This window comes from Gastrolobium bilobum, unplaced genomic scaffold, assembly GCF_033153095.1.
Source record: "Gastrolobium bilobum isolate Gb01-03AN ecotype WA unplaced genomic scaffold, APGP_CSIRO_Gbil_v1 utg548, whole genome shotgun sequence".
Classification (NCBI taxonomy): Eukaryota; Viridiplantae; Streptophyta; class Magnoliopsida; order Fabales; family Fabaceae; genus Gastrolobium; species Gastrolobium bilobum.
The window spans coordinates 60,405-76,832 of NW_026896940.1; the positions used below are offsets into that span (position 1 = coordinate 60,405).

Genomic DNA, 16,428 nt, shown 5'->3' on the forward strand with positions numbered 1-16,428 from the left:
TGATTCTCTGTCATTCCCCGAAATAAACCGTTACATAGGATGAGGTCATGGGCATAACTAGTACCATAAACATGGCTATAACAATATTTGGTATTGCGATGGCTCTAAAAGAGCTGGTCATTTAGATGAATCAATTTGATTAGTCATTTTTCCTGTCATTGCAGGAAGATAAAAGTAAAAGGCCAAAAGCACAACGGATTTATTGGAAAAGACCAATATTATCCTCTCTAGTTACAGGGTAATGTATCAGTTATGTCGTATGAAACACCAACTTTTTCCTGCAGAGACAATAAACAATGTGAGGTCTAGAGGTTTATTATATTTTTTTTCCCTCTCCTTATATTGTGGGACCCATGGTTTGCATTGTCTCTGTAGGAAAAGAATTTTTGTTTCCTGAAGAACATCGTGCGCGTATAATGACTAATGAATGTAAAATGTGTCTAAATATATTTAATAATATAAAATGTTTAAGTTATTATATATTAATTTTTTCATTTTTCCTTTAGTCAAAATATTTCCATGTGTATTGTTACATAGTATTAGTCTTGCACTTCAATCCTCTACATGACCCAATTCATTTGCTATTACGTCCGGTTCTTGTTAATATAATATAGAGATTTCTGCTCATTCTTTTCTTTCTTTTCCTATTTATTAATTATTATTCACATTAATAGAATACTATTTTAAATTTAAATTAATCAGAGAAGATATTTAAAATATTAACCATAAATTAAAAAAAAAACAATAATTGATACTGTAAATTAGTCTCTTCACCGGTTTCATGGTTATTTTGATGAGTTTTATATTTGTTATATTACATGACTTAATTTCATTTTTCTACATACACAACAAAGAGGAAAGAGAAAGTGGAATGATGAAAGAGGAAGAAAAAAAAAATTTGAACCCCACATCTTTGATGTATGTATAGAAAAATAGAATTAGGTCATATAACATAATAAATATAAAACCCTATTTTTGATATTCAAGACCTTGATTTCTACACTTAATTGGTACTGCAACATCTCAGAATTAAAGTACCGGTCACCATGCATAATTTCTCAATAAGATCTTCATTCAAATGCTCGTTACATGTTACAGAACAATGTAAGGCGGGGTGAATCTTTAAACAAAAAGTAACATAATGAATCATTTTCTAAAATTGTCAATCATTTCATCTGTAGCAACTTCTAGCAGCAAATATAGGCTAATCGTGAATGACGTGATCAGATCAATGCAAGCAACAATACTGGCCTGTAATTTCCTATATACATTGCTCAAAGAATACAAAAATCATATGCCTATGTACATGAGATCTTCCATTGACTTAAATGGAAGTGAATATGCTGACCGTTTCATCTGAAGCTCATCATGGAACTTGCAATGGAAAAAATACAGAAGCAATCCTGATTTCATTAGTCACCAAAAAGTAGATAATTGCCTCCAATGTACTATTTGAGGTCATGGAAACTTGGAGACTCACAACATTCTATTTGCTTCATTCAATGAAGCTTTAGCCTGTTAAGAGTAAAGAAGGGTTATGTTGTTATACCTAACTTTTGGCAGAAGCAGGACATCCTTGGTTATCCAATATTGATGAAGGGTGGAGCCAAGGAAACTCAATTCAATAGCAAATAGAGATCATATATATCAACTTAGATATCATGTTAAGAGTAAAAGACGGGTTATGTTATTATGCCATCTATGATTTTTGGCAGAAGCACAACACCCTTGGTTATCCATAATTGATGAAGGGTGGAGCCAAGCATACTCAATAAAATAGCAAATAGAGAAAATACATATTAACGAAGATATCATGTTAGAAACATCCTGTGCAACCTAATTCTTGAAATGGAATGGCATCAATTGAGGAAGAGTGTAAAAGATTATGGAATGCATCAACTGTAAACATGTAATGTTGACCCCAATAATGCTTTATTAGATTTGCAATCATAACCCCGAAAAAAACAAAAGTGCATCCTACTTATAATGGCAAAATGATGTGAGGACAAATATTGTATTCATCTCTAACACCGCCAAATAAAGTTTCAGAAGCACCCTAGTTATTTGAGTGAAAGCAATTATCTGATCACATATGAGGGGACATATGAGAGAGGGAGAGAGAGAGAGAGACCTCATTTTGGGTGCTACTTTCAGAGGGGAACCAGTGCATGAGAACACCCAGGTTCATGACAGCAGGTATCAATTTAAACAAAAGTGGGGTAGTAACCTGTAAATCATCAGTTATAAGAATAAAAAAAATAAAAATAAAGGAAGGAAAGTATGGAGCAGCCAGATGTAAGTGAAACTTACCAGACTGAGAGCCGTTGTTCCTAGAAGAAGAAGATACATTTTCCCCTAAAATATTGAAATCAGTGGTCAGCAAGAGAAAAACAGAAAGTAGGTGAAAATTATATAAATCACTAAAACTCACTAAGAAAAGGAATCAGGAAGAACATGTAAATAATTTTTGGCTAAATTACACTCCCCTCCCCTAAGAGATGAAAATGTGCTAAACTTTAATTCATTTTAGGAAAAAATATTTCTGCAGTTACTGCAGATAAGTTATCTGCATTTATCCCAAAACGACGTTGTTTTCGTATTGAAATCTCAAAAAATTATAAATATAAAGTCTATTACAACCCTGAAATAAATTAAAATTACAATAATACCATGATTTCTGCCCCAAAACAACGCCGTATTGGGCTTACTGCATATAACTTATCTGCAGTAACTGCAGAAAAAGCGAACCCTTCATTTTAATGTAAATGAAACTCTTAGCAGCGGTAAGCGAAAAAGAATGAGTCTCCGGAGGCATTTTCCTTTCTTAATGACTCTCTTAGCATCGTGGACAACTATTTTTGGACATTCCTACTATCAACTTTGTGACTTTAGAAGATAAAATAATTGAATACCCTATATCATAAAGAACCAATTCAATCCAAAAGCTTAAATTATTATATGACGGCAATATTAATGGTTTTATATTATATTTCTCTGACATGCCCTCTCACAAAAGAGCCTATTAAGCTTGAAGGATGGACAATGCACAAGCCCACCTATACATGCTAAGAAACTCCATAATATTTAATTATTTATTAATAGAATGGGGGCAGTAAGAATCAAACTCATAACCACTTGGTTACTGTTGGGCTATGACAAGTGGGCCCAGATCCATCACTGCAGAAGAGCCTATTGGAAGTTAGTTACAGGAGAGAGATGTTGTTATATAGGGTGATTTGGGAGTGGGGTTTACTCATGCATGTGTTCAATGAATTTGGAGTGCAGTTTTGGGAAAAGATCTCTTTGGGGCCTAGGTATGTTGGTCTTGGAAAGTGAATGAGGTCTTTTGGTTTATCTTTTCTGCATTTTATCTTTGTACTCCATTTATGTTTTCTTCAATTACAAATCAATAAAAAAAGATTCCATCAATTTGGTATGAGAGCATCTTCGATCCCGGAGGTGCTTTCTAATCCAGATCTAAAAAAAAAAATGGAAAACAGATTGACTAATGTGGAGAAGAGCTTTGATCATTCGGAGGAGCGAATGGGTGAAATGGAAGAGAGCTTCCATTCTTCTTCGTGAGACGGTTCTGGAAGCATTAACGAGGCTTGATAATCGTGAAGAAGGTGTTGATGTGAGGAGAATAGCGGGGAATAATGACGGTAATGAGAGAAACAGAGGAGGGAACGTTTCCAACAACCAGAGAGTAGAGCTCATGGTTTTGAAAGAGAAATTTAGATTGCAGATCCGTCTTCATTTGTGGCTGAATGGAGAACACACCAACAAAGAATAAAAGAATGAACAGAGGTTAAAGAAGAAGAAAAACCAGAGGAAGAACAAGTTGCAAAAGAAGAGGTGACTAAAGCAAAAGAAGATGAAGCAGAAGAAGAAAATGCAGTAGAAGTAGAACAACAAAAACAAGAAGATGAGGAAGAAGAAGGACAGAAAGAAAAGGAGGAAGACAAATTGGTGGTACCTGTTAGCGACAAGGTTCAGGTGAGCAACATGGGGGCAGAAATGGAATTCTGCCAAATGGGTTCCAAGTTTAACCTAATGGGCCAGGCCCAAAAAGTGTGGTTGGAAGGAAATAAAATGGGCTCTACCCAACTCAAAGACACAAAAATATAGTTATTAAATCTATGAATTGGGTGCTGAAAATATTATTGGGCCAAGGCAAAAGCAAGCTACATGGGCTAGAATTAGTGGATCAGTTAAAAGGGATGCAACATGTGTGGGATTTTCCTTTATGGCTGAAACACACTAATGTTAATGGAGCCTCCAAAAGACTCGCTAGTGTGGGAAAATATGCTATTAAAAACATAGCATTATGCTTCAAGCAATGGGATCTAGGTGGAGTTCTCTCACACTGGATCTTGGTCTCTTCCTTCACCTTGAAGACAGGGTGAGTTTTGGAGGGGGAGTATTGTTGGGCTATGACAAGTGGGCCCAGATCCAGCACTACAGAAGAGCCCATGGAAGTTAGTTACAGGAGAGAGATGCTGTTATATAGGGTGATTTGGGGGCCAGCGTCGGTATCGGCAGCTGCCGTATAGGGGCACCACTCCCGTGCAGCGGGAGTTCCGAAACAGGCATGTATTCAGTGAATTTGGAGTGGGGTTTTTGGGAAAAGATCTCTTGGAATCTCTTTGGGGCCTAGGTATGTTGGTCTTGGAGAGTGAGTGAGGTTTTTAGTTTATCTTTTCTGCATTTTATCTTTGTAAGGAGCTTGTCTCCCTTTATGTTTTCTTCAATTACAGATCAATAAAAGTAGGTTCCATAAGTTATAAAAGCTCTGATGACTGATACCATATAAAGAACCAATACAACCCAAAAGCTTATATTATTTGGTGAATGTCATATTAATAGTTTATATTATATTTCTCTAATATTGGCTTTGGAATTTCAAAATCTTCATTTTATCTTATAAAATCTTGCTGACCATGAGAGTTGCAGAGAGAGAAAAAAAATGTCCCTTAGAGGCTCACTCATATTAAAATAGACTAAAATGTAGCACATATTAATATCTTAAGAGAGGGGAGTGAAATTATTTTAAAATAAAAGAAAGGTTAGTGTAGTTTGAGCACCTCTCAACAAATGAGTGTGTAATGTACTCAATACTTTTTTCAATGACACTGCATATAGTTTGACATAGAAGAATGGAAAAGGCAAGGAATTTTAAGCGCCACCAGACCAGCTATACTGAAGCTCATGTTTAGCACTTTAGCCTTCTTTTTCCAGACCCATGAAAAAGTATTTCAGTTACAGGCGATTCATATGATGCACCAGAAATATAGTGATCTTTTCATTTCTTAGGGTCTTTGCAGGTACAAAAGATCAAAGCATCTTCCCACTGTCTATTTTCGGATAAAATTCAAATGAGAAATTGTATATCTTACTCCTCCCATCTTTGCCGCATGGGCTCCATTATTTTTCAGACCCAGTAGAGTTTATTTCTTTTTGCAGTCATTGAAGGCAATACACCAACAGCAGAAAGCCAGAAAGATAAACCCCCTTTATGCTGTTGTTCCTTGCATTACAGATTCTTTTAGTAAACAGAAAACCATACTCTACTTTAACCCTATTCTTCCTCAAGTGGCTGCAATTCGGGTGTGACGTGTAGTAATCAAGTATGAGCCCTGAAGAAGTGAAGTAACTTCAACTTCCCAAATGAAGAAGTTAATAACAGAGCTCAATCCTTCACACTGGCCCGTCTCCTTACTCCATCCATCAACCAACTCATTAGTTGGGAACTATCATCTGCTGATTGGCAGAATACATAAAACATTCTCAGGATTCTTTACTGACTTTCACGTACTAAAAATGATGGATCATGTCTTAGTAGTTGTTCAATGTCTCCATTGACCACTGAACATACTTGTTAGGACAGCCAAGAACACCAAGGATATCTCGTTTTATGGGCTTAGAAAGGAACCAAACTTGTTGAATTGACACATCTTGACTTGATCCAACATTAAGGCATTAACTCTATGGATCATTCCAATTTTATGATCCTCACTTAGGATTTTCATTTCTAACGTGAGGTTTCTTCCCTCAAATTCCTAAAAATTCTTAACTATTGTCACACCAGATTGTCGTGCCCATCCATCTTTATATATTGGCAAACTAGATAAAAATAAATGCTTAATTTCCAAAATCATATGTATCATACGATGCATGCACATAACATCACCTACTAAAAGCTATTTGGTTAACAAGTTAACACAGAAGGAGGCCCCAAAAAAACCAACGGAAATTACAAAATCTAAGCAGCAGGAAAATCTGTAATGTCAGATAATAGCACAGAGGAGGGGTAAGAGAGAGAGCAGAAACCTCAACAAGATGAAGATTTGAAGCACGACTCAGGAGAACAAAAGCAAATTCTCCAATCTGAGCAAGTGAGATACCAACCTAAGTTGTCATGGAGACAGACATTTCAGTGTTCAGCATATGAAAATACGTTTAGTTAACCAATATGTCATCCAAAAAGTTGACCATGTTGACTTACAATAAATGATGTCTTAATGCTATACCCAAAGGCCTTTGTAACTATAGCAGCAACAGTAGTCTTAACAACTACAACAAGGATAACAGATGCCAGCAAGATATCCACGTGGTTCCAAAGGAAGTGCACATGTATAAGCATTCCAATACTCGATAGGAAGAGAGCTGCGAATAGGTTACGAATTGGTTCCACCTACAATATATAAACGTATTTCATTAGGTGTAACTCTTCATTTAATATTATGATTTGACTACCTAAATAGGGGATGGATCCTCTTATGTACTATTTAACATCACCATATCATGTGAGAGGATCATAACCATTCATGGTCAGATCAATGGAGATGATTTTTTCATTTCCTATCCCAACATTTTTTCTCTTTCATCTCCCATCATCGTTAATTTGTCCACGAATGGTTATAATCCTCCCATATGACATGGTCATGTTAAATAACACATGAGAGGATTTATTCCTGTAGTTCACAATTCAGAAGCAGCAAATCATCCTAAAGACATAACCATACATTTTTATAGGGAAAAAAAAAATTAATAGAGAAAAGGGAGGAAGTACAAGTAGAAGGATGATATGGAATCCTTCAAAACAAGAAAGTCTATACAAAGGGGGGAAAATGAAAATAAAGAATGCATAAATAGAAAGTCATCAATCATTAATGATACCTGGTCTAAAGTATGTTGAGCAAAGTCTGTTGTAGAAACCATAACACCAGCCATAAATGAACCTAGCTCAAGACTAAGGCCAAGCTTATCACTGCACTGGAAAGAGATTTACAGAAGTCAATAAAATGCACAGCATCACTACTAATTGTGAACTCCAATAAACTGCCTATAAGACTGATGTTATACAAGACCGTTGGGTTCCAAATCTTTTTTCTAAAACGGTAGGATGAAAACCACCACCACCACCACCCCCCAAAAAAAAAAAGAAAACTACACCGTAGAAAAATAATAAAAGTACCCAACAATATAATGTGCAATATGGAATTGCAGACAAATGTCATTAACAAGAATGCACGACTTTAACAGCAATCAATCAGCATATATTTTACTTACCCATGCAGATAACAAGCAGAAAGCAACAGCAGCTAGCTGATAAAGTTCATTTGTCTGGAGAGCAGAAAGGAAGAAAAATTAACTAATGAACTGCTAATAGTGGTAGAAAATGGTAGTGAAACAAATATATTTTAGCCTAACCTGAGATGAGAGCCGCATCATCAGTTTAAGAAAGCGAGGAACAAACGACCAAGACAATATAGATGTAGCAGTGAGATACAAGGACAACACTAGCAACCTAAAGTTGAAAACAATTAGATCATACCAAATGACAATAATTTGAATTTAGGACAAATTATAATTTAAACCCCACACCCCCCAAAAAAAAAGTAAAAATCTCTAAACTCTATAAATTTGATTAAAAACTGATGATGTAGAGGTCATATGCATACTTGTGATCATTCTCTTCACCAAAATCCAGTAACATGATACACCACATTTAACTACCAGTTCTATGTTTCTCATGTTTACCCACAGAAAAGTGTCACATCTTACCCAAAAGTTACAGTCTCTCCTTCTGTTATGTTTTATGTTTTATCCAGCTTAGAGGACAAATCTCAATATATCTTGCCAAGATTCATGTACTTTAAGCAGAAAAATCATTACGTGCAGTGTTTCTAAATGGTAACATCTTAAAGTTCGTATACTGAAGTTAATTTGGATGAAAACTTCAGGTAGGTAAAGTGTACCCATAAATTTAGGTTTGGCAAGCAAAAAGTTGTTCGAGCATGTAGCAACGTTATGAGATTCAATTGGCTTGCATTAACAGAACAAGTTGTTATTGATCATTAAGAAAAAGGGATTCTATGAAATGATACAGCAAATTCAGAGAAAGAAAGTGCATATATACAGACTTACAGTTTTCCCATTGAAATTATTCCTTGTAAAAGACCACTGTTACCACCCAAAACTGGGAGTAAAGCAAATAGTAAACCTACTGCACAATCCTGATATAAGAAGTGGTAGAGAAAAGAATGATACCCAAAGTTAAGTCAAACTTTAGAGCAAATTACTTTATGAAAAGCTATTAAGTTTCACATTTAAAACTCAACAAGAAAAATACCTGAAAAATAAGAGTTCCGATTGTAACTTGAACATGAAGAGCATTATTACTATTCCGCTCCACCAAAAACTTTATCACCTGGTAAAAGGTGAAAGTAAATAATGAATCATGGTTGGAATCTATTAAGCACAGGCAATAACAATAAATATTGTAAGTTCGGGATATGGTGTGAAAACATGCCACTGCTGTTGATGACATTGACAGAAAGGAACCAACAAAAACACCCTCAGACAATTTGGCTCCAAATAACTGCAAATCAAGTAGACAATAATCTTTAGTATCCACCACAACACTATCGTAACTCCTTAATTCAATTGAAGACCATACTAGACACAGTCAGCACCATACCATGGACAGAATGCCACACAGGAACATGAATATTACAATTTGAAGCAGCCCTCCAAGAACAGCAACAGGCCCCACAGCTTTTAACTTCATGGATAAAAAATTCCAAAACAGGTTCTCATTAGTAAATGAAAACAGAAAGAAAAGTTTTGTTAAATTACAGCCCCTAATCAAAGCCTTAGACTAGGATAACACATATTTCCATTCAATCTTAAAATCATATGGTTTGAGATTTAGCTAGATTCAAACTTATAACATGAAAATATGTGAAAGAAGTTTTTGCAAGACAAGAATGGCAAACCTTTGCCAAGGAAAACTCCAGCCCCAAAGCAAAGAGAAGAAACACTACCCCAAATTGTGCAACAGTCTCAACCTGTATAAAAGCAAGAAGAAAAAAAGGTTATCCAGTGCAAAATGATTGGGTGACAAAATAACAATTACAGCTTAAATTAAAATTAACAGTTCAAAAACCCAATGGAGATATTGTCCTTTCAATGTTTCTTCCATGGAAGGAGCAGGAAAGTCATGGACAATCAAAGATTATTCTATATGTTGTACTACCGATGTATAGATCACATTAATATGTTACTAGCAGCTGAGAGCTGTTAGATCAGTTTAACTTCAATGTTTAGGGCATCTTAGTAGTTTTCGAAAGAGTCTTTTATTAATTTTTGTGGTCCCAAATCAAGGTCTGTATTTACACTATGTGTAGGTCATACATACATGGTTAATATTAAGATTCTCAAAATCTTTTTGAAAAACTCCAGTTACATTAATGTAATGCTTCTTTAATATGATAGCAATTTTTATTTAAAAAAATCAGAAGGTATGAATCTTTTATTATTAAACTATACAATTTAATTTCTTCCAAAGATTGCTTAATGTAGCCTAAGACAATACATTACCTTCGTTTGGGCCTAAATCAGTCCTAGAATTGATCAAACCATTAAATCTATTTCAATGGTTCTGTGCATAGTAACCAACAGCCATCAATCGAGCCCTTAATGATCAACTTACCATTATAAATACTTAAATATACCCAAATTCCTAACCTTGATACATCTTAGAGGTCAAAGTCCTACCCAATAACAATTCCTTCAGGGTCCTATGTCAATTTTGTCACTACCACCCCTAGTCCTGCTTGAACAACCATCAGTACCCTAAGCGTACGATGCGGCAAATCAGTAAGAAAATCTCAATTTCTATAAGATTTTGGAGATAATGGATGGATAACCATTTGATGGTAGTGGAAACTTATGATCATAATCATTACAGAAGGTACTCGTATGGAGGAATCTAGATCTCAAGATTGTAAATCACAAAAATGTGGTCTTTAACCACTTAAGATAAGGGAGGCAACAAATTTTAACGGAGAAGAGGGATTAGATTAGGTACTTTTGCTTCGGCAAAACATAATAGTGAGTCGCTCATAACAACATACCTGTACCATTTCACTGATGAATTTCAAACCCCCTGGTCCAATAAGGGAGCCTGCAAGAAGATAGCCCACAATAACCTACAATATGTATAAAAAGGTAGATGAAATCCAACAGATCAATTATTACTTAAGTCCACTCAAATAAATCACTTAGTATCACTAAAATAGAATTTTAAAATGAAAATCAACTATTGCATGAAGAACATCAAATGTTAACAGACCGGTTGCCCCAGACAGGAAAAGACAATTCCACCAATGGCTGCAGAAACTATGACAACCACCAAATCTGATATTAGCCTGCATGAATGTGCAATTATCAAATTGTAGATTAAATACCATGGTAGAAAATAAATTGAACAAAATGCAGCAATACAAACAAATTTCAAGAACTACAACATACAGAGGCATCAGCATCTAATATTAAAAAAAAAAAATCATAAATTATGATCTTGGAAAAAAGGAAATGATACTTGCTAGAAAGCCAGCTATAGCTATCCCTTCAAATCCAAAACAAACCCATCATCTTGAGATATCAGGCCTCTCTACTTTAAGCACACAAAGGTTTAACTTGAAAGCAATTGGTTGAACCTCCAAGAGCAAATAAAGAAAAATCTAAGCCTATTTACTTTTCCAAATAAAAAATAAAAAAGCAAAGAAGAAGGGAAAAAGGTGATCAGTTTGTCATTTTCACAATTATATCTCCTAAAACTACTTGATGATTTCCAACATAGCGTTAAAATAACACATTCCATAATCCAGCAATACAGATCCATGGACAAAAGAAATTAGCCCAGGAACATTGCAATTTGTCCAAGTTTAAAGCAACTTCTTAGAATAATCAATTATCCTTCCATCAGTCAACTAAGCAGACAGAGAATTCCCTGAAAAAGTAATTACAATGATAAAAGTCATAACAGATATCAACCTCAAGTCCACTTGGAGTACAGGATATTTGGATTTCTTGTTTGACATCACAAAGACATTGTCCTGCCATACAGTTACATAAACAAGTAAGAAGATTGAAACATGAAAAAAAAAGTAGTTAACATCACAGTGAAGAACAATCCCAGAAGCTTCACATCACTTGTTAGCACACCTTTTTGTCAATCAAGGTTGTCACATCATCAGAATCTTCATTTTCCAGGGAGAACACATCTTGCAACTGAAATGATCTTGTGACACTAAAAATAATCATTCAAAAAGAAAAAAGTTATCAATGAATATAAGTTACATCCAATTATGCATTGTAAGTTGCAATCGAGAAACTACATCAGGCAACATATGACCATACTTTCCCTCATGTGTATCATTTCTCTTTGTTTTCTCATGTGTAATTTTAGCTACAGTCTCCAATACAGCCTGCAAAAGAAGACCAGATAGTTAACACTCATCTATACATTTAAAAAAAGAAAGTCTGAATAATCTTTACTTACAGAGATAACCAACTAAGGGAAAAAAAGGCAAGTGTGAATATGTCATAATATATTCAGTATATCTTATTAGACTATTTTAACCTATATTTGGAGTATCTACGAAGATATTTAAAATATAGCAGGGAATCAATTAGTCATCTAATTGAGGAAGCAATCTTGGGAGTTGTTTCCTAATTTAATTTATAATTCCTTATTTTTTTCATTATTTAATTAAGGTTAGTAGTCTTACTGCATAATTTGTATTAGAACACCAATGCTTATACTAGTAGTACTATACTTGTACTGGACCTAATTATTAGTATAAATAGGACTACCGGGTTAGAATTTTGTATAACATCATCATAGACCATACCCTCCTTCCCTACCAAATCAATATATTTTCAACAGCAAGAAGCCAAGATGTAGTAGTTATTAGCACAATATGAAAATGTCTGAGGGCAGCGTCAAGACAAAAATAGCTCAAACATCAATATTGGAACCATGCATACATCTAATATACTAGAGGAAGAGAAAATAGTATGAAAAGCTCATATTTTAATACTATAGATAGTAAAAGCAAATAGCAATAAGTAATCACTCTTTAGTCGTAGTGATGAAGACTTTTAAACTAATAGATTATGATCTGAGTGAAAAAACCAAACAGTTCCCAAACATACACACATTTCACTTTGAATGTATTATTTGAAATTGAAATTGACAGTTATAGAGTCCAGGCATCATTTTATACACAACGAAACACCAGCTTGTTTTCAGATGAAGTAATCTACTTCAACATTACTATTGAAAACCAGACTATCAGAGCTACCTGCTGATCAGCTACACTGCTATTGAAGCTGCTTTTATCAGATTCTGTAAAAGATAGAAAATAATAATTAGAATAGCATCCAAACAACTTAAAACAAATCAACGAGCTTCATGTTTCACATTTTGATCATTGACAACAGAATCTTATTTTTCATCTCTCAAGCAACAATTGGAAGTACATAATAAGAGTAACAACTAGATTATTATACTCAGAAATCATCCATGACAACACCCATATTCAAAACACAAAAAGACTGTTAAAATGAAACAGTAGAGCAACTAGTATAGAAAGGAAAAGATTATTAGGATAAATGACAGATCATATCCACGCCATACCAGTATTAATACATCCATGATAAATACATTTTAAAATACCAAAAGTGTCCTTATCAAGGAAAAAAGTATTGCTTCATATACCAGTATTAATACATCCATGATAAATACATTTTAAAATACCAAAAGTGTCCTTATTAAGGAAAAAAGTATTGCTTCATAAGCTCTGTGTGATTAAATATGAGGCAGTGAGGGGGCGAATGCGAAATTTTGTGCATCTCTCAACATGAATTTAATCTCAAACATGTCTCTCAACAAGTACAGAACATCTCTCCTACCATGACTTTCTGCTAATTTCAACAACTTAGAGCAGTACTATTCTGCTTCAAAGTTCAAACCTTGCCATTTATAACTTATGATATCACTTCATAGACCCAGCAGATCTAGATGCTATTAGTAATCAATGCACAACTAAGAGAATTTTAGCACCCCAGTTCCCCACTATCACTGAGCAGTGAAGATAGATTAATTTTACCCACATGCCCATTCACCTTCTTCCAGTAGATGTTACAAGTTTGGAACTCCTCGAACCATAATTTTTTTTCCAACTCACTATAAAACCACCTTAGAAGGTTCTCATGTGCACCATATTTTGCTCTATGCAAACAGACACCGTCTTCCAATAAGGCAGGAAAAGATACCCAAACTTCAAATGCATCATTTTCAATTGCATATTCAATTCAACAAAACAATTGGTTTAGTACTCCGGAACTATCCAGCTAACCCATCATGCTATTTTCTCGCTAACAGCAAAAAAGTCGCAAACTTTAACTATACCATCAGGCTATTATCTCGTGAACCAAACCAGAAAAATAAAAATTAAAAACTACAATGCAAAAATAGAAAAAATTAAATTAAAAAAAAAGGTAGAAAATGGAAAAACCTTCAGGTTGGTCATTTTCGGAAAATTCCTTCTCGAGAACGCGATCGAACATCTTGGCCAAGGTGCCATCGTTGGATTCGGGGGCAGAAGAGTTGAGCATGTTCCCGTAGAACCTCTCTCGTGTTTCCTTGTCGGATCTGGCAGGAGCGGAAACCCTAGCAAAGATCACGACCGAGAGAACGCAGCACCAGAACCCAAACATTTTCATCGTCATCGCGGTGGTGCAGCAGCAACGGCGAGTGAGTTTCGGTTTCCCTCAGATCGGAGAATTCAATTCCGCGGAAAACATGGAAGAAGAAGACGGAAACGTAATCGGGAACGGAATTGGAGATGGAATGCAATGGAGCCCAATGCGGAATGGAAACGGTCTTGTGATTTCAGATGTTGCTGATGCTGATGGTGGCACTTTCTGGTTAGGTTAGTTGCATTGCATTGTGTTATAGTGCGAGGTGTGTTTGCGTCTTTTGGTGGGGGAAAAAGTTGAGGGGCGTTTATGTAATTTAGTTGCTTTTATTTATTTTTCACCTCTTCATTAATTACATGTGATTAAAATTTAAAACTTGAACTCATTTCAAAAAACAGTTTTTCTAATTCCGAGAATTGATAAGGTTTGTTTTGTAAAAACAAATTAAAAATTGTAACTATTTTTTTTTTTTCTTAGAATCAAATTTATATATCATATTTGAGTTTTTTTTTTTTTTTTTTGATAACAGATTTATTTTTATTTGTGATAGGTTATTCTATCTATTTGTTTTTTACTTATCTTTGTCTATCATTCTCCAACATCATTAGATAAAAATCTAAATAGGAGAGAGAAATGATAAAGATAGTTGAGATTCCAATCTAATATTGTTGAAGAGTGGTAGGCAAAGATAAAAAAAAAGTAGATAAAATAATATATCTCTTCTTATTTTGTATTTTGACTTTTAAGTTTCAAAAAAGAAAAAGTAAAAATTAATAAGCACTTTTTATATATATAATTACTAGATATGTGATTGTGAGGTGGAGTGTTTGCAGTGGGATGGGGTAAAATTGAAATTTTGCAAAAATGTTTAACTTTTAATTTTAAAAAAAAAATCTAAAATTGTTATCCAAATACATAAAAAAAAATTAAAAGGAGTTTTTTTTCTTAAAAAAAAAAAGAACTTCTCTAAGAAAAAAGCTCATTCAAATAATATATTTAAAATCATTGGTTAAGCTGGAATAATCCTTATTAGTTTATCCATGTTTGATGGTTTAGTGATTAAGTTGAAACAAAATAAATGTGATTGGTGATTTTTCGTAATTTAGTGATTATTAATTGTTTGTGTTTTACTTTTACAATAATGTATTGTTTTGGTAGTTTTTCCTTTTCCAAGTTCCCTTGTTTAGTGAGAAGGAAGAAAAGTATGCATTTTGTTTTTATAATCTTTGTTGGCGGTTGGTTGGTTGTGTCTATTTCTTTCTCACTTTGGACAATTTTCATTTTTTATGGCATTGATTATTTGGTGGTTATGCCTCTTTGCTTTTGTCAAGTTGTATTTATGCTTACATGTGGTTTGATTATTATAACCATTATAACTTGAAATTTTGAATTCTTATATTGTATTCCACGTGAACCAAAATTAAACTCAAAAAGTAAGGATATTCCAAGAATTTGATACGATTCCTAATTCCCCGTAGCCGTTCAAGTTGAAATATTCTGGTTTAGAAGAAACGCCAAAATAGTATTGTTGAACAAAACAAATTATTATTATTATATCATCAACTATAATTAATTTTTCATTTATATTAATTTATACAATTACTAGTATGTTTGGATTTTGTGTATGTTTTTTTTTCATTTCTGTCTGTGACAGCAAAATATATATTTCATAATACTTATTAATATATATTTTATAATAGGTTTATGAAGATAAAGTTATCTCCAATAATTCTAAAACTACGTTATTTTAGTGTTATTTGAGATAATTTTATCTTTTTTAACAGGAGAAATATTTTTCTCTTTCACGATATATATTCATTTATTTCATAATATTTATTAATTTATACAAGATAGGATTATATTTATAAACTTTTTATTTACAAACCTTACAAATTATACTATGTACTTCCGAAAATACATTCGGTTAGGAATATTCTTCCGGAAGTATATTGTGTAATTTGTAAGAGTTTGTAAATATAACATATCCGATGAAAGTTATATATACAAATTTTTTGTTTATATATATATGGGGTTTATATTTTTACAACTCAGCTGTTGTGCGTGCAGCAATCAAATACTTGCCATATATATACTTGAAAGCATTAAATGCAGAAAATCATAACAATACAAAGGATGAAAATATTAAGTGTGAAGAATCATAACCATACATCTGTCATTATTGTACGTAAAGTGACTGCAAAAATAATTTTACATATATATATCACCCGGAGCTTTTAAATTAGCAGTTAGAAACTTGGCAATCATTATTTTGTGCACGACAAAAAAATATTTAACTACCAGTTTCTTTTTAGTGAGGTTTCTGTATTTGTGTATCTATACTTTTTAGTTTTCTTAACTATGATATTGTAAATA

The 16,428-nt window shown here is 33.7% G+C and overlaps 1 protein-coding gene across 2 annotated transcripts; it reads right to left on the reverse strand.

Annotated features, from left to right (window-relative positions):
• Positions 1-1,073: 1,073 nt before the first annotated feature.
• On the reverse strand, positions 1,074-14,278 carry LOC133302866 (K(+) efflux antiporter 5). 2 transcript variants are annotated; one of them, XM_061502682.1, is made up of 20 exons: positions 13,872-14,278; positions 12,657-12,700; positions 11,710-11,777; positions 11,515-11,599; positions 11,344-11,405; positions 10,640-10,715; positions 10,422-10,496; positions 9,282-9,353; positions 8,984-9,067; positions 8,816-8,884; positions 8,636-8,713; positions 8,431-8,519; positions 7,714-7,810; positions 7,573-7,626; positions 7,180-7,275; positions 6,506-6,694; positions 6,331-6,408; positions 2,311-2,355; positions 2,132-2,227; positions 1,074-1,515 (listed from the first exon to the last, which is right to left on the reverse strand). In XM_061502682.1, the coding sequence occupies exons 1-20, from the start codon at positions 14,083-14,085 to the stop codon at positions 1,477-1,479; spliced, it is 1,710 nt and encodes a 569-aa protein (XP_061358666.1). In that variant the 5' UTR covers positions 14,086-14,278; the 3' UTR covers positions 1,074-1,476. The 2 variants fall into 2 exon arrangements, with proteins under 2 accessions (XP_061358666.1, XP_061358665.1); XM_061502681.1 differs by having other exon boundaries at positions 1,074-2,227.
• Between the last annotated feature and the right edge of the window lie 2,150 nt (positions 14,279-16,428).